At 38.3% G+C, this 18729-nt stretch overlaps 1 protein-coding gene across 1 annotated transcript; it reads right to left on the reverse strand.

The window, feature by feature from the left end:
• Positions 1–462: 462 nt before the first annotated feature.
• Positions 463–18523, reverse strand: PABPC1 (poly(A) binding protein cytoplasmic 1). The gene is made up of 15 exons (XM_054590321.1): positions 17831–18523; positions 14531–14724; positions 13904–14019; positions 11122–11261; positions 9257–9351; positions 8799–8936; positions 8503–8598; positions 5199–5471; positions 4931–5021; positions 4123–4233; positions 3866–4020; positions 3184–3268; positions 2507–2637; positions 1743–1836; positions 463–909 (listed from the first exon to the last, which is right to left on the reverse strand). The coding sequence occupies exons 1-14, from the start codon at positions 18021–18023 to the stop codon at positions 1744–1746; spliced, it is 1911 nt and encodes a 636-aa protein (XP_054446296.1). The 5' UTR covers positions 18024–18523; the 3' UTR covers positions 463–909; position 1743.
• Positions 18524–18729: the final 206 nt, after the last annotated feature.

Here is an 18729-nt window from a genome sequence, read left to right on the forward strand (position 1 = left end):
TCCCGTCCTCTAAAAGCAACGAGGAAAAAGTGTCTTGGGGGTAGGGGGGGTGGGAAGCTTAAAATGAACGCTTTTTTGACATTTAAACAATATAAAACTGTATCAGAAACACCCTCCCCTGTATAGAGTAGCTGTTGTTACTGTCTTCTACCGTATAAACAAGGGCTTAAGCTAATGATCTCCCAGCCTATTAACCTTAATAATAAAAGTCATAAACTGGCATCATCTCAAAAAAAATGTTAAGGTCGTTTAACAAATACAGATACACCTTCTTTGGGAAGTCACAAGGAACTCTTAAATGCATAAAATAAAGGAATTGTCTTGCACCTCATCTTTTCCATAAAACCAAGACACTCTTGATACTTAATTAGTACCTTTGTCATAAATGAGGTTCTTATGCTAATTCCATCTTATCAACTATTTACACAAGCCAAGAAATACAATAGCATTAACATCACTGTGCACGGTTTAAGTAATTTTTATTAAAGCAAGAATTTTATAATCCAAATTACGACTCCTTGCTCAGTTATCAATTCTGTTATTTAAAACAGAAGTGACATTCTGAGCTATTCCACAGTAAAGAATTACAAAATTAAAGAAAGGAATGCTTTAAATTTTTGTACTTTGCTGAAAATTCTTTTTCCAGGGTCTATAAAACATTAATTTGTTTTTATATTTTACTATTTTTTTTTTTTTTTGTTGTTGTTTTTAAGTCAATAAGTAATCTAGGACTAGCATTATGTTTGCTAGACCTGGCATTTGCTCGGTACATAAGGTCCAAAGTTTCCTTTCCTTTTTTTTATTTATTTTCTATTTTGCAATGTTTTTTTTCATAATATTTAAGTTTTTCGATGTTTAGATATTTTTCTTCGGTGAAGCACGAGTTTCTTTTCATGGTCCCTGATCAATCTGTAAACGTGGGAAAAAAAATTACAATCATCAGGCTTGCTATGAGACCAGATCTTAATTATTCCAACCACTAAAAAGAAAGAATCATTACCTCAGTGATAGGGGCGCTAAGCTTTCCTACAATGGTAATCAGATCACAATATAGAAATATATCAAAATTAACACAGTACACCTTGAATTTGCCTGTTACATATCAAAAATACTTCAATAAAAGCAAAACCAACACAATAAATTAGATAAGACCAATACTAGCACTTGTCAGCAGTAAATTAAAGCAGTGGGCCAAATTCACTCTGCAGTATGTTTCTGTGAAGTTGTAGAACTAAACCACACTCACTTGTTTATATACAGTCTATGGCCGTTTTCACACTGTAACAGTGAGCGTTACTGCCAACAAAGACAACAAGGCCTACAAAGCCCCAAATACTTCCTATCTGGTTCTTGACAGAAATGTTTTGCCAATATACAGCTACGTTACCCTGTTTCTTGGGAGTAATGAAGGGCAATGGTAGAGGCTCAAGAGCAACTGTCATACTGCCACCCAAGAAAAGGTACAAGTTTGGAAAGCCCCGAGAGTAAGTACACAAAGGGCCAACCTGTTAGAGGCCATTTAATAAAACTTACTATACAAAATGTTTAATCATGCTTTAATTTTAGAAATTCAAGTCAATACCAGGATTATCAGGTAAAAGTTAATTCCTTTGTATTTCTACTTTGAAAAATTAGCAATACATTTGAATTTAATAGTAAAATAAAATTTTGCTAATATGCTCGAACTGTTATAAAAGGTTAAGGAAACTAACTTAAAATAATAAACACAAGGGAAAGCTCACTTTAAACAGTTGGAACACCAGTGGCACTGTTAACTGCTTTCTGGGCAGCCTCTTTAGCTTGGTGGGCTTGTAGTACAGCTACAGCTTCATCAACCTAAAAAAAAGAAAAAACTGGCTCTGAAAAGGAGTAACTATAAGAATCTCAACCTAACTATACTCAATCATCCATCAAAAGTGAAAATAGAAAGAATTTTTAATCCAAAAAACATTCCAACTGTGTGTGTTCCTATTTGTTGGGTTCCATTCCACCACTGTTCTATATAATTATGAACCCTCTCATACTTCTTACTCTCTCCCACCCAAAATCCTCCAAAGTTGAAAAATATTAGCAAATATCACTATCTTTTTCCAGTAAAGAAGTAGCAGTTAACAGATCATGGATACTAGAATTAAACTGGATGTGAAATCAAGTTCTGCCACTTCCTACCTTTGTGAGCTCGGGCTAATTTTATTCAACCTCTCTATGCTTGTTTCCCCATTTATAAAATGGGAATAATGTTATTAATTAGAACTTACAAAGCTCTCAGAACTATGCATAGCTTGTATAGGGTAGGGCAAAAGCAGGTTTACAGTTGTGCTTATGGAGGATAATACAGTAATAAATAATAATACAAGAATAAACTGTTTCATGTATTCACAACTATAAACCTACCTTTGCCCCACTGTGTGTCTAACACTTTAAAATGTTCTATGAAAGTTCATACAAAGGCCCTGAAATATATGTAGTCTAAGAGACTATTAGATAAACGATAAATTTAGATTACTTTAGAACGAAGAGACTCTGGAGACTCAAGCATATGAAGTAGTTCTGAATTATCAATCTCCAACAACATGCCAGTGATTTTACCAGCAAGAGTAGGGTGCATGGCTTGAATGAGAGGAAACAGCCGTTCACCTAAGGACAAAAACATTAAAAAAACTCCTTCAATTCAAACAAACAAACAAACAAACAAACAACTTAAAGGCATCTACCATGTTAAAACGGATTAAGGAACCTTTTGTATATGATTGGCCATTTCAATATATCTTTTATGGAAAAGCTGTTAATAAAACAAATTAAGATCCACCCCAAGACAATTAATTCTTGGCAGCATCAGTTTGCAAAAGAAAGGGAGAGAGAGAGATTAAGCTAAATTGTTGAATCTGTGCTCAGGCAAAGTCAAAGTTCTGTCCTCATTTGCCTCAAATTCCCTCTTCCAAAAATGTGGTGGGGATGCACAGCAAGTGGGGTGCAATGCCCTATTACCGCATCCATAAGAAACATATTGATAGCGTCCTGGGCTTTAAATTAGTTAGGCAGACAACCTGTGCCATCATAATCATGTATGCCAACTCAGATCGGTCTTGCAACCCTAGCTGTCATTATTAGGTGCAAAGGAGGTCTATGTAGCTTTCTATTTTCTAGTCTCAAACTGATGAGGTGTGGGCCAAAGGTACCTACCCAACATTTGCTTTTGCTCTTGAGGAGGGGCAGATGCCAACATGGAAGCAGTCAAAGGCTCCTGACCTTGTACATGAACAGCAGGCTAGATATAAAATAGGAAAATTCCTAAGTTTACAATACAGAAAGAACTAACGGCAAGTGCTAATGACAGCCATCACTGGAAAATCACTGAAGTGATAAAGACTGCAATCTAAACAAAGAGAAGCTGAGTGAATCAGAAATATAGCCTAAAAAAGCTATAACACTTATTTGCTCAAGTATTATAATAACCACATAGGATATTTCACTTTAAAAAAAAACAACAACCTGGTGTATTTTTGGGAACCAGTTTTCTGCTATGATCAATGACAGTTTGGGTCCCAGGGTCAAAAAAAGGACAAGCCGCATCTCACAAACTAAACTTGATTTTACCCTTTCTTCCTGAGATCTGTGCCAAACAAAGCTCTCAAACCACACAAGTACATTCAGAATGGGTAATGCTGAATGCTTGCCTAATTCCTATAGTGTAAGACAAATGAGACATTGTTACACACTATCACATTTTTATATGCTACCAATTAATGGGACAATCAACAAGATGTTCTAGGTAGCTTAAGTTCTCCTCTACACAGAGCTGTCATCAATTCCTTTGACTGTAACCAAAGTTCTGCCATGTTTATTAAGAAATCGATGCCTGTACCTGCTGCATGGTAACTTGCGGCTGTGCATTAAGATGCTGCTGAGGATTGCGAACTCCCGCAGCGTATTTATACTGTGGAACGGTGCGGACAGCAGGAGTAGCTGCAGCAGCAGCAGCTGCAGGGCGTGGACCCATCGTCTGTGTTGATGTGTTAGCTAAAAAAAACCAAAAACAAAAAAACACCCCACATATTTTTGTACATTTACACCACAACTTCAAATTGGTGATCAATTTTTACAGGCAGGATTAAGACTCACCAACACGCTGTGTGGACATGACTCGTGGAACCTGTGAAGAAGTTGGTCTCATAGTACTAAACGGTGGTCTAGGAGCGGCTGGGCGGATAGCACCGGGCATATTTTGGAATGCTGCGTTTAAACATATGAGCACACATTAACTTGGCAAAGCTCAGTGAAATGTTCATGCTATTTTAGAGCTGAGGTTTGTGGAAAAGTCTAAAAGTGACCAAATACAAATATGATTTTTAAAAGTTTAAGCCTCACACCTGCAGTTTCCCCAGCCTTATCACTTCAGCAGTAAATAAACATTCATTTATGTAAGTACTTACTAATAAATGAACATGATACATGAACCTCATTCCAAGTGCTCCTGCTGTACAGCACTGTTCTACACACAAGCCAAGCCAAAAATGCCAGGACTCTGATCCTCATCCACAGCACAGTATCTTTTAAAACTACTGCCCAACCAAACATGAAATTAAGAGCTTGATCCTAACAAAAATAAAAAGTAAAAAGGAACCCCCCCCCAAAAAACCCCCTCAAGAAATTTAAAAAAACCAAAAAACAAAAAAAACCCAGTCAATCCATTTCCAAACTTATAAAGAAAACTCAAACCAGCACAGAAATCACTGTCTCAATAAATATAGAAATGAGGAAGCATTTCACAAATCTTTTTTTAGAAGGCTAGAATTCCCAAAATATATACTGCTAACCATGAATTATGAAAAACACATCCAAACACCATTGAACTGTCATAGCTATTGTTCTCATGTATATTTTTATTCCCAATAATTCATCCCCTGAAAACAAAAAATGAAAGGCTTACGATGAGGTCTGGCACCCTGAGCAGTCCAGCGAGGACTTGGTCTTAGTTGAGCAATTTGGCTAGGAGGATAGTATGCAGCACGGTTTTGAGTCTGCAGAGAGCAAGCAAATGTATCAGTGAAAGTTAAGAGCAAATAATGTAACTAGCTATATATACTTTCAAAACATTGGGCAGGTTCTCATGCTCTTAGCATTTTAAAATTTTCAATCATTCGCATATATTCTCATTTTTGGCACAAAACAAAATAGGACCAAATGTAAAAACCTACCTGTGGGATAGCTGCCATGAAGTAACCTGAAGGAGGTGCTGGCTGGTAGGGGTTGATTACGGGGTTGGGCACAGCTCTCACACTTGCCATTCTCTGCATATACTGGTTAGTGAGGTGAGCCTGGCGTTCTTCTTTGCGCTGAGCTAAAGCTACATACAATGGCTTGGTAGCCACAATTCTACCATTCATTTCTGTAACTGCTTTAGTGGCTTCTTCTGGGGAGGAGAAACATACAAAACCAAACCCTTTGCTGCGACCACCCTCCATCATAACCTATTGGGGGGAAAAAAAATTAAACTAGGTTAATGCAATGGTAGAATGAAGCACAAAAAGGAGAGCAGAACAATTACAGCCACTGACTCAACTAAACCCTGTTAATACTTTCATCTTTTCGAGAATTTTCCCTTAATAGTCAAATATTAACAGCGAACTACACATATCCATTATTCTAGGAGGAAGTGAAGGGGCAGAGGTACAGCAGCAACTTTTTAGGATATTCCGTTAGATATTAAGATTTTCAATAAGGTCTAAATATCTAAATACATTCAAGGCCTACTAAATTTGACCCTTAGCACCACTGGAAATATCCACAATTAAAATTAGACTCTTCTAGCAATTCAAGCTAACAAGATGCTTTACTATGTTTTAGAGAGAAGGGGGTGGGAGGAGAGAGAGCAATTGAATCTTATAATACTCCTACTTTAAGATAAAAATTTCTCACTCAAGACCAGAAGGGCCATAAACAGTGGGGTATAAACAATATTCAGGAGGAAGCTTCCATTGGCTACAAGATTTTTTAAACAAGCAATGAGGAGATGCAAAGAATCTCTCACTAGCCCTGTAATACAGTTAAGTGTGTTACCCAGCTAAATAGTATGCTGGTGGCATAGGATTAAGCAAAAAGGCAATAAAAGGCTCCAATAATCTCACAGGTGGGGGAAAAAAAAAACACCCTCAAGTTCATGGATACAGAAGACAGACTGGTGGGTGCCAGGCGAGGGGGTGGCGGTGGCGCTGGGAAAACTGGGTAAGGGGGTTCAGAGTACAAATTCCTAGCTACAAAATGACTCATGGAAACACAGAGCATAGGGACTATAGCTAGTAATAATATTTGAAGGTTACTATAAGAGATCTTAAAGTCTTTTCATCACAAAAAATATTTTTTGTAACTATGTATGGTGGTTGAATTGTGGTGATCACAATATATACAAATACTGAGTCACTGTGTTGTAAACCTAAAACTAACATTTATAAGTCAATTATATCTAAATTTTTAGAAAAGATTGTATTTATTTATTTTAGAAAGAAAAAGGGAGAAAGAGAGGGAGAGAAACATCTATGTACAAGAGAAACACTGATCAATTGCCTCTCACACACTCCCAACTGGGGACCTGGCCCACAACCCAGGCATGTGTCCTGACAGGAAATCGAACCAGTGGCCTTTTGGTTCACAGGCCAGCACTCAATCCGCTGAGCCGCACCAGCCAGGGCTCAATTAATCTAAATTTTAAAAAAGAGTCAGGAACCATACCCATGCAACTATGGGAATTTAGAATGTTTAAGATAATATTTTAAAAATAGGAAGAGTAGAACTTCAAACTATTTAGTACATGGTATGTTGGGATAACTGAAAATTAAGTTAGATCTCTTATTCCATCACATTCCAAAATGAAACTGCCAGACAGAACCTCAATCTGAATATAAAACGCAGAAATACAGGGAAACTCTAAAGTGACACATGATCCTCAAGTCCTAAGTGAGAGACTGGAAGAAAGTATTTGCAATACAAAACAAAGGGCGGACATAAAACTGTCCCTAACTTAATAAAAGACAACCAATGCAATATAACAATATGCAAAGACAGGCAAAAATAGTAAACACATGAAAAACATGTCACCATTTTCAACTAAATTGACAAGACTAGTAGAAATTTATTTACTTACAAACTAACAATTTCAATTCGAGAACTTTAGAAATACTGTCATGTGTGCAAAGATTAACTGCAGAACATGTATGGTATGATCCTGTTTTCTAAAAACTATACATATAAACTTTGGACAAGCATGAAAAATTATCTGGGAATGCCACTCAAACTCCCTTTTGGATGCTGAGAATGAGGGACAGGGGTCACCCTTTCACTTTTTATCCTTCTGCCTTGATAAATGTGTTTTAGCAAACATTATTAAATCATCAACATAATGAGGTCCTGCTCTAAAATAAATCCTTGTCAAATCTTTCACTCCCTTTTATTGTAATCCACAAAGGACTTTTTAAAAAGATTCAATCAAGATTCTCCTTTGTAAAAAATGTATGCATCACACACTAAAAATAAACTGATGCACAACATTCAGTTTAAACAACTTTCAGGGAACATTGAGGATAAAGACGCTTGGGAATGAATTCTATCACACTTCAGGTATTCTCACAAAAGCACAGGCTGAAACACAAGGCAAACATGTCACTTGCTTTTTTATTTTTATTTATCCAGTGGGCCCCTAACATTGCCTTTCACAGAAGCTCTTGGTCAAGGAGGTTGCCAGGAGAAGCAGCTGAGTAGAAAGACAAGCCACAGGTCATTCCAGAGCACAGTTTTAGTTTTTCCTATACTCTTCTGAGAATACAAGTGAAGATGAAGACACTTCTCCTACCCACCCCCCCCACCCTCAAATACACATGCACAAAACTACATATGGAGGGATCCCTGGACCTTGAACACCATAAAAACCACCTAGGACAGAGGTACTTGAACCAAAATTCCACAATTTAGAATAGAATCCTCCTGTTGTATTTCTCACTTTCTGATTTCAAGGAAAAAAAAAAAAGATCTCTCTTTACAGCTACAGGGCTTGAAAGTTTGACTCCCCGGAATGAGTAAGTGAATACAGATTAGCCCGATAGTTAACAAGTTTAGTTCACTAATAAACTGCCTACTTTAACTAGTAAAAACACTACTTTAACAGAGTGTAGAACAGTACATATCACTGAGGGTCAATCAGTTATGGTATTCTACTACAGCCTTCCTCAGTAAGAATTCAGAATTCTCCATCTGCAAAAATAAACCATTAGGCTACACATCCACATCAAATTTCAATGTTTTTGAAGTAATGAAGCAAAAATTTGATTTCCAGAAAAATAAGATTTTTTTTTTGCAGGGGGTGGGGGGGGTCCCCCTATGTGACTATTTGTTTACAAAATAAGAAAAAAACTAATACTAACGTGAAGTTTAAATACATACGTCCATGGATTTTTCCAAAATCCTCAAATAGACAAACCAACAGACAAACCAACCCCATCACATGCTTACCTTTGCACTAGTGATTGTACCAAACGGGGAAAACTCTTTCCGGAGACGTTCATCATCAATGCCATCATCGAGATTTTTCACATATAGGTTAACACCCTAAAAACAACAACAACAACAACTATTGTACAGAAAGAAAGAAAACACGGTGGTAGTTATGCACACTTCCTAGTGTTTTATCCCACGTTTCTTCTCCTTTTCCCCTCTCAAACCCCCCAGTTACCTGGCGGTAAATGAAATGAACGTAAAATAGGTTTCCTCATCCCTGTCTTATTTTGCTTGTTCAATTAAAAATGAACCTGGTATCTGGTGATCCTATCTTGCTTCATCTGTTCAAATTTGCGTTTAAGTTCCGTCTGCCGTTCCACTTTTTTCTGAGCTCGGCCAACGTATATTTGTTTTCCATTAAGCTCCTTTCCATTCATCTCATCCACAGCCTTATAGAAACCACAAAAATTTTAATTATTAACTTGAAATATGGAAGTTTATTTCTTAACAATGAAGAAAATCTGTTAGGTTATGACGGCTAAAGATAAAATGACGAAGACTACGTTAAACCTTCAAATTTTGGAAAAATATAGGTTTCCAATTATACCCTCAAAATACATAAAATGCACAATATATGTAAAGATAAACATGTTAAAATAGCAATTGGTATGCATGTACATTTCAACATAACAACAATCCAGTTTTATACTCCCCTTTCCCAGAAAATATAGAAAACCCAAAATGCCTTTAATTAGTATATTAGTCTTACTTTCTGTGCATCTTCGTGCCTTTCGAAGCTTACAAATCCAAAACCTTTGGATTTTCCATTTTCATCGGTCATTACTTTCACACTCAAGGCAGGTCCTAAAAAGAAACTTTTTTAATGACTCAAAAATATGCCACACAACATTTAGTACACATGTCCAATTTCAACTCTCAAAAATAAACCCATGCAGGGGCAGTAAGTATTCTCTTCAAAGACCCTTTATTTCTACTAAGAAACTAAGTAAATACTCTATTCCCTGAAACTTTCTACTTCCATTTATGGAGATATGTTTTAGACAACTGTAAAAAATGGAAGTTTTATTCTTAGCAGTAGTACAAAACAGATGTGCTTTTTTTTTTTAACCCAACAATTTGGTTTTCTTCATGTCAGAATTAACAAGTAAGAATTCCTCATGCCCTGGCCCACTTGACTTCAACAGGTAATGAAGGGAACACAGAGTGTGATGTTCGGGAAGACAGAATCACCTGGAGGAGGTGCATGTTTCTGAATTCGCACGCCCCCACCTCACCCCCTCAAGTGAAAGACACTTAACTGAGGTGGGTATTATCTCAGGTAGGTTGGGCAAAAAGGCTAAAAATCACATCTGATTACAGAGAATTTACAAGATCTACTAGCACAGGTAGGTTGTTACATTTGATGTGCCTCAGTCCTAAGGCTGCAATTCCTATTTCTGCTATGCAAAATGACAAGGAATGTAACTGACAAATTTGCATATTGGTGGTCAACTGACAGCATTATTCATTTGGGATACTAAGTGGTTAACAATATCCAACAACTTTAGACATAGCTTCCAATTAAAAAAAGACAGGTAAAATATAAAAAAGCCAGTCACTAAAGAAAATTTGTAATAATAAGATGCCAGACACAATGTCACATTTTCCTCATCTTACGCAATTCATCTTTGTGCAAAATAACTTTTTTTGCTTATAGGAGTAGAGAGGTTCAATGTGGCATGTTAAATTGGAAATACAAAGTTATTAGATTTCCTAATTATTATTTGAACTGCTTAAAAAAAAAAGCCATCAAAGTTCAACACAAGGTGGAGTGGAAAGGGCATAGGGCAAGCAAAGTAAAATTTAAGTTCCAGGGGTGTCCAACCTTTTGCTGTCTCTGGGCCACACTGGAAGAAGAGCTGTCTTGGGGCACACATTAAATATACAAACACTAACGAAAACTGAGGAGCAAAAAAAAAAAAAAAAAAAAAAAAGTTTTAAAATAAATTCACGACTTTGTGTTGTGCCACATTCATAGCCATCTGGGACCACACGTGGCTCGTGGGCTGGACACCCCTGGAAGGCTGGTTACACTTCATTAATTTGAAGTTTAATGGAATTAATTTGAAATGCAAGGGAAGAGGAGTGAAGATATCATGGATTCAGAAGGCCACCCCAGGAAGATATCCCTGGAAAATCTGGGCCTTGTCTTTAAAAGTCAGTTTAAATTGCTCAGACATGATGCTAGCGAGACTGACCACAGAGCCTAAAGCCGGCTAGCTTTCCTGTCCCATAATTAAAGACTGCACTCCAACCTAAGCTGGCCGTGTCACGCGTATGCCTCTGACGAGATGGGATCTGTAAGTCCACCACAGTTTAAGACAGCAAAGCATTTAAATCTGGTACAATTAGTCACACCTCACGTTCTGATACAATGCTATTAATCTTTAAACTGGCTGTATTTCTATTTATCTATTACTTTGTACTATAATAGACGATCAGTAGTTTAATCCAAATAACTACAAATATTTTAAGTACCATGTAAGTCTCACTTCGTTTATTTTTAATACAGTCAAAACTATTATCGAGCAATTACTCAGAACTGAGTGTAAAAATTTAATTCAGACACATTACCAAACTTGCCAAAGAGATCCTTAAGGCGCTCATCATCCATGTCTTCTCCAAAATTCTTGATGTAAACATTGGTGAACTCTTTTGCCCTAGCTCCAAGTTCTGCTTCTCGTTCTTTACGAGACTTAAATCGTCCAACAAATCTAATAAAATATGTAAGGACTATAAAATTAGGTTCTATTTTATGAAGTTCAGATTAGTTAAGCCTGATGGTTGAATTTGTAAATGTCACTGATAATTTCAGAATCTCTAATAAAGAGCACACTATAAAACAGAAACAGAACCTCAACTGAAGAAACGAAAGCATAAAATATTAAAAAATTTCTTAACTAAAAAACAAAAAAATTTTTTCATTTTTATTTTGGGAAGAGAGGGAGAGAGAGGGTGTGAGAGATAGAGAAACACTGATTTGTCATTCCACTTATTTATGCATTCACTGGTTGATTCCTGTATGTGCCCTTTGGAGACAACATTCTAAGCATGAACAACCTGGCTGAGGCAAAAAACATTTTCCTTTTTATACATACTTCTCTCCTTCTGTCCAGCTAACCAGGGCTGAAGACGTCACACCTATTACTGCGGATGAGTGGGATGCCAATGAAAAGACATAAAAGCTTTCACTCCATTTCAAAGTGGCTCCTGCACTTTGTTTGCAATCTCCTAACTTAAAAATCTCACTTAATTCTGTACTCTTAACACACAATAACCCAGCATAATTTTCTTTGCAACATTTCCAAGAAAAAGTGTTTAAAAATTTAGGTTTCCCTCAATATAAAAGTAGTGCATGTGTCACTGAGTACTTAGTATACATAAAAGTAAAAAAACAAAAAAAAACAAAACAACAAAACAAAACAAAACAAAAAAAAACCTCCTATAACTCCGCTCAAATCATGATTCATATTTCATGTCTTTGTTTTGTGTTTAAGAACATTAAAGGAGGTATCTATGTTTGTATTTCCTTATACCACCCCCCACCCACCCATAAGATGGTGGTGCTTCTCCATGTTATAAATGTTCTCAAAGGAAGCATAATATTCTACTGTGGCCAACATTATTTACAAAAACATTCTGCCTTTCTAAATAATGCTGAACTTTGAGACTGTTTGTTCTTATGACAGAGTTGCAGAAATCAGAGGTTCAAATGGGATATAAATGATCTTATAGTCAAACTATTTTCCAAAATGGTTATATCATTTTATATTCAAAACAGCAATAAAGTCTTTATTTAATCTAGACCACCACACAGGCAAACTATGTTTTCATCTGCAAATGCTAATGATGCTGAGTATTTTTCATATAAAGATGTACTCTAAGCCCTGGCTGGTGTGGCTCAGTGGGTTGAGTACTGGCTGCAAACCGAAAGGTCACCAGTTAAGATTCCCACTAAGGGCACGTGCCTAGGTTGTGGGCCAGGTCCCCAGTGAGGGGCGTGCGAGAGGCAACCGATGGATGTATCTTTCACTCATCAATGCTTCTCTCCCTCCCTTGCTCTCTAAAAATAAATCTTAAAAAAAGAAGAAAAAAATGTACTCTTATGAATTAGCCTTTGTAAATGTTCCTATTAAGGAGCTGTTGGTTTTCTTAGACTTGGGTACCTCACATAGTATTACAAAGTCTTTCTTTCACTGTGTAATTGACACAGAATTCAAACAGCTAACATCATGTGCATGACTTCTTCATGCAGACTGAAATGACCACTTTGATGCACTGGTTTATGAGAACCAAGCCTTTAGAGTGATGCAGTTGACTTACAGCCATATCTAACTTGTATGCCATCATTAGACAGCAACATGAAATCACAGATCATTTCAGTATGACCTCACAGCTGAATTTAGCCAGAACCACTGGCACTGAGGAAGAAACATTTGATCTGTCATTGGTTTGGGCTCATAAAATCTGTATTCTTATAATCTGTAGCAGAAAGTCTTAACACACGTTTTAACAATGTCATTATTTTAAGGTTGCCACTTTAAGAACAAGTTTATTTCAAAAAAATTAATCATGAAGACTTCTGGTTTAATGCTGCTTTTTAAGGGAATGAAGGTGTTTCAAAAGGCTAAAGAAAAACACGCAAAACTTTAAAGTCCACCAATAAATTGCAGCAGTATAACCAAGTAAACAGCCGTCCTGGGCTCAGAACTTAGACCACTCAGTTTGTACCTTAGCCCAACTGTCATGCCAGCTTTTAATTATAGGCAGATTAGTTTAGCCTCAGCTTCCCTCAAATATAAAATGAGCTAATTGCTACTTTGGGAATTCTGATTAAATTTCTGTCTGAATTCCTAGTTATTCATCTATGTACTTATTTTGAAAAGGCTTTATATTCCAGTAAATCTATTTTCTCCTTTTTCATTTTGGTGTGAATGTTGACCATTTTATCAATTCAGTTTATTTGTGTGCTGCACTGAATGTAGGGAAAGACAACTATAAAATCTCCCCTAAGATGTGGTTTATTACTTTTCATTCTAACTGTATCTCTCATTTTTAATCTTTGCCCAAGGATATTTCTTTTTTTCTAAACTGACTTTACTTAGAGCCAGAGGAAGAGAGAGATGGGAAAGAAATATCAATGTGAGAGAGGGTGACATCTGTGTGATGCTTCCTGTATGTACCGACTGGGAACCGAATCTACAACTTTTTGGTGTAAGGGATGATGACCGAACCGAGCCACCTGGCCAAGGCCTAACTGTATCTCTTTAAGAGCACAGACACATTAACTTGTAAAATTAATTTACTGATATGAACTATTAAAGAGATATGAAGTGTGATTAATATTTATACTTACACTTTGCGATCATTTAGAAGCATCCCATTCATTTTTTCAATAGCTCTTTCAGCTGCTTCCTGTGTCTCAAAATGTACAAATCCATAACCCTTGGAACCATTTTCATCACAAACCACCTATGGAAAAATGTATACCAATTTTTCATTATTTATTATTTGGCATTTTCTCAATGTTCAGAAATATGGCCAACCAACCCTCAGAGGATGAGGGGTGGCTTAGGGGAGCTGACATCCCAACACAGTTGAAAATTCATGTATAACTTTTGACTTCCCGAATAGTTAAGGTGTCCCTCAGTATCCTTGGGGGGTTGGTTCCGGGACCCCCACGGATACAAAAATCTGTGGATGTTCAAGTTCCCTATATAAAACGGTGTAGAACAATGCATAGTCAGCCTTCTGCACCCATAGTTTCTCAACCACAGATAGAAAACAGTATAGATGTTTAAATAATCTACATTTAAGTGGACCCACACAGTTCAAATGTGTGTTTAAGGTCAACTGTAACTTGTCAGTCACCTGGGTATTTGGGAAACAAAGATTAATAGACAGTGTGGTTGCTATTTTAAGGGATAGACTACCAGTAGTTAAAACACTGTAAATATACTTCACCTGTCACATTTTTGCTTACCTTACATGAGAGGATGTTTCCAAAAGCAGAAAATGTATCATACAGTGCTTTATTATCAATGGATTTGTCCAAATTTTTAATGAATATGTTGCCCACTCCACTTTTGCGAAGTGATGGATCACGCTGAGACCACATGATGCGAACTGGCTTGCCCTTTATAACATCAAAATTCATGGTGTCCAAAGCACGCTCCGCTGTAGGAAAAACAATTTTCATAGTGACTTATTACTTCAAAACTTTTATGGACCACTTGAAATCTTATAAATTATTGTGTGTGGGAGAAGTGGTTGGGCCCATGGTCTATTTTTTCAAATTTCAAGATGGTTGGACCTTACCTCACACCAGTTGAGATTTAAATTGTGTAACACATAGAGAAGACAATAGCAGAAACTCCTAATTTGCCACCGTTAATGGATGATATATCACTAACAATGTATTTCTAAAACAATTTCTTCCTTTAATTTGCATGTTTACAAAGCACCCTTTTATCCCTAGTCATTGTAAAACCACATAAAATCTGCTTAATGAGCAATACAAAAGACATTAGGCAATTAAAGATTATCCACAGAATAGTAGTAGTTTATGAATTTTTAAGTATTTTAACTTCTTCCCTATTACTTGCCAAAATTGGCCTTTTCACTGGCAGCTTATCACTGTATTACACAAAAATCAGTCCATTGTCTTAAAAAATAATTCTTTTGGGGTGATTTCAGGGATTCATGGCGCAACTTCCTATTGCCATATAATAAAAAAAAAAAAAAAGGGAAAGGCTGTACCTATTGAAATTGAGATTTGAACCTGGCCTTCAAAAACTAACCTGAGGTTAACATCCTGTTAACACAGAATTTTTGAACTACTAGGTCTACGATATTCATAATTCATTATTAATGTTTTCTTGATCTATAAACCAATTTTATCTTAGATCACTTTTGTACTTAGTAACTGATAACTTAACCAACTATTTCAATATAGTGCTAGAAAACTTCAAAATCTACACTACGATTTGAAGATTTATGAAGAATTATGTGCACCTATACCATTAAATAAACATTTATTTAAGAGGTTGACGCTCTAAATAAAAGAATCCATCCTTAAATGAAAACAACTAGTCCCTTACAGGGAGAAAAACAGTTCATTTTAAGTTCTATGGTATCTACACCAAGTTTCACAAATTTCATGACAATGTAAAGTTATTGGCAGGACAAATCTTCTGGCTACTTCTTTTTATAAATTAAAGCATCATTTTCTAGAAGGTAATGCCAATCCGCTGTCAGCTCATTATCAATTGGCCACACCCACTCAGCTCTCTAGTTTTTTTAGCTGACTTTGCTTGAGCCTCTTTTGAATGAGTCATCTCTTCCTGTTAAATTGAAAACTAGTCACTTTCAGAAGCTATTCTACAGGTCCATCCATGTAACACTAAGAAAACCACCGAAAAATACTATTTGTAAGGACAGTAATTTGTATAACTAGAAACCAAATAAATGCAAGATGGAAAACAAATGCTATCTTCTGTTAAGCAGTTGTGGCACTATTCTACTGCTATAGACATAATACTATAACCATGGTAACCCAAAGCTCAATCTTTCAAATCCCAAAAAATTAAAAGTTGTTTCTTTTTAAAATGGTTAAGCTTAGAAAATAAAATAAAATCCACTTTTCAAAAGTTACCAATTTTCTGGTATCCAGGATTTGTTCAAGTTTTTCTACCAACTCTTTAGATTGTGATTACCTGATTCAAAGTTACAGTCCCTCGTATGACTTCCTCTCCTTCAGTGATCAATCTTGCCCAAAGTTGGGAAGAATTGCTATGGAGTGGCACTTGGCGCTGCTGCTCACAGAGCATAAAGGGCATGAAACCTGCAGTGCAGTTTTACAACTTCTGGCTCGGTGTCACTTACCAGTCTGCCTGGTAAATCTCAACATTAACTTTACCTAGTGAAAAGCTGATCATTAAGTAACTTAAGTTCTACTAAGTGAATGTGATAAAGGTTTAAACTCCATCCTTAATGCCTTCTCTACAAAAATAAAAACAAATTCCTTATATTTTATAATACTTGACCTGTATTTAAGTAGCCTGGGGGAAAGAAACACAAAACTGGGCCATAAAATCAAGTAAAGCTGACTTGCAATTCAATTGATTCAGATATAAAGACAAAATCCTGGCCACATGCATCAGGTCATATATTTTATCTATCAAATTTTGTTTTTGTGAACTGTTCAACTTGAAAGTAAAAATACAAGGTTAGCAATCTACTTCCCCATAAGATTCAAGCTAATTCGAAATCTGTTACTCAGTACTCAATCATTCCCCATGATTTATGGATATCCCGGATCACTTGAAAAAAAAGATACCTCAACTACTCCAATGCTATGTAAGTAATAATGATCCAGTCCACACTGCGCTGACAAGTAAGGTTTTATATCTAATTTTTTAAGTAAAACCCCTCAAAATCATAGGAACTATTTCGGGAAAAATATTCGGAACAAATTACCAGTACCACTAAACTACACTGATTAAAAAAATGATTGAAATGGTCCAAATTGCCTGAGAAAACGATAGCCTTCAAGGGGTCATCCTCCACATGTCCTCCTCCAACCTTGCCTGAACTGGGGGAAAACCCCAAAAGCCCGGCTCATTGATAATTTACATTTCTAGAGCCATCAATCCCTAACAAATTATTATGAATGGAATCAGAAAACTTAGGACTTCCACTACATCACCATATTAACTTTATTCTAAGGCCCTGTGGCTTTCCCAGGAGACTGGGCCAATAGTACAAACAGGCCTCGGGCCTGTGAGGTTCCAGGGTTCAACACGTGGTATTTTTCGAGCACCGATAGCACTTCCTCCCGGTGCTGGGGTGCCGGCCAGAGAGCCGGGTGGCAGAAGCACCTCTACCTATTACCGTAAAAGGGGGGCTGGCACTCGACGCCCCAGAATCCCGCGGCTACTGGCGGAAGTGCCGTGGAAGAACCCAACCTCACCAACCCTCCCAGCGCGTCATCACCCTAAAGTTTGAAAGCGGCTGAGGCCGAGAAAATGGTTGCAAAGGAGGAAGTGGCCAGGCGTGCAAGTGGCGTGCGGCTGCCTACTGCGCGTGTTCCCGCGGGTATGGGGAATGGGGTCTTGGCACCCAAGCCTCTCCTTGCCAGCCCTCGGGAGCGGGGTAAGTGTGACATGCCTCCTGCCACCCCCAGGGCCCGCCGGCCTAGCCCGCCCGCCTGCCACTGCCTGAGCCTCATGGCCACCCGCCCGCCCGCCCGCCCGCCTGCCCGCCCGCCGAGTCCGACTCTCACCGTCCGCCGGCTGCTGGAAGTTCACATACGCGTAGCCCAAGGAGCGGCGGGTGATCATGTCCCTGCAGACCCGGATGGAGAGGATGGGCCCGGCCGGGCTGAACTTCTCGTAGAGCATTGCCTCGGTCACGTCGGGGTGTAGGTCCCCCACGTAAAGCGAGGCCATAGGGTAGCTGGGGGCGCTGGGGTTCATCTCGGCACGGCTGCCCACAGGGCCACAGGCCGCGACCTTTCCGTAAGAGAGCTAGTGCTGGGGCCGGGGGCCGGAGCCGGGGGGAGGGGAGCGGGGGCAAGCGCAGAGGGACAAAAATCAACCGGAATCGAAAACTACTCAACAGCCGCAGAACGAGGTCGATCCGCTGCCGCTGCCCACTGGCTGCCGGCTGCGGCTGGGGAGCGAGGGTGGCGGTGTCGGTCCGGGCAGCGAGAAGGCCTCGGTCTCTTGGTTCCTCCTTGGAGCTGCTGCGGGGCCGCGGGCGGGTCGGTCTCGGCTGCTTCACCGGGTTATTTTATAAAAAGGAAGAAAAAAATAAAAGTCTCCGGCGGGGGAGACGCGGATTTTTTGTAAATTTTTTTTTGGTTTTTTAAAAGATTTTTTTAGATTTTTTTTGGGTTTTTTTAATAATAAATGTGTGTTCCGAGCCCGGAGCACACACTCCGCACTCTCAGCACTAACCGCCGGGGAGAAGGGGAAGCACCGCCTCCTGCACCCTCTATTTATATCGCACGCGGCACTTGCCCCGCCCCAGCGCGTCTGACGCCAGGACCCTACGTGAGCGTCAGCGCCGGACAAGGAGGAGAAAAGAGGGTGAGAGGGAGGAGGGAAAAGAAAACGGGAGGAGGAACGAGCACAGAGGAAGGGAGAGGTGGCGACCGCGGCGGCTGCTGCGGGTATGGGG

Source organism: Pteronotus mesoamericanus, unplaced genomic scaffold, assembly GCF_021234165.1.
Source record: "Pteronotus mesoamericanus isolate MK-2021 breed Mesoamerican mustached bat unplaced genomic scaffold, CSHL_Meso_final scaffold_174, whole genome shotgun sequence".
NCBI classification, from domain to species: domain Eukaryota; kingdom Metazoa; phylum Chordata; class Mammalia; order Chiroptera; family Mormoopidae; genus Pteronotus; species Pteronotus mesoamericanus.

Excerpts from the sequence above, each read along its gene's own strand:
- PABPC1 (XM_054590321.1), bottom strand. The coding sequence starts at position 18,023 with ATGAACCCCAGCGCCCCCAGCTACCCTATGGCCTCGCTTTACGTGGGG. Across the intron at positions 9,352-11,121 it reads GGATCTCTTTGGCAAGTTTG|GACCTGCCTTGAGTGTGAAA; the intron begins GTAATGTGTCTG and ends GTTTCTTTTTAG. Across the intron at positions 4,234-4,930 it reads TCAGGGTGCCAGACCTCATC|CATTCCAAAATATGCCCGGT; the intron begins GTAAGCCTTTCA and ends GTTTAAACGCAG.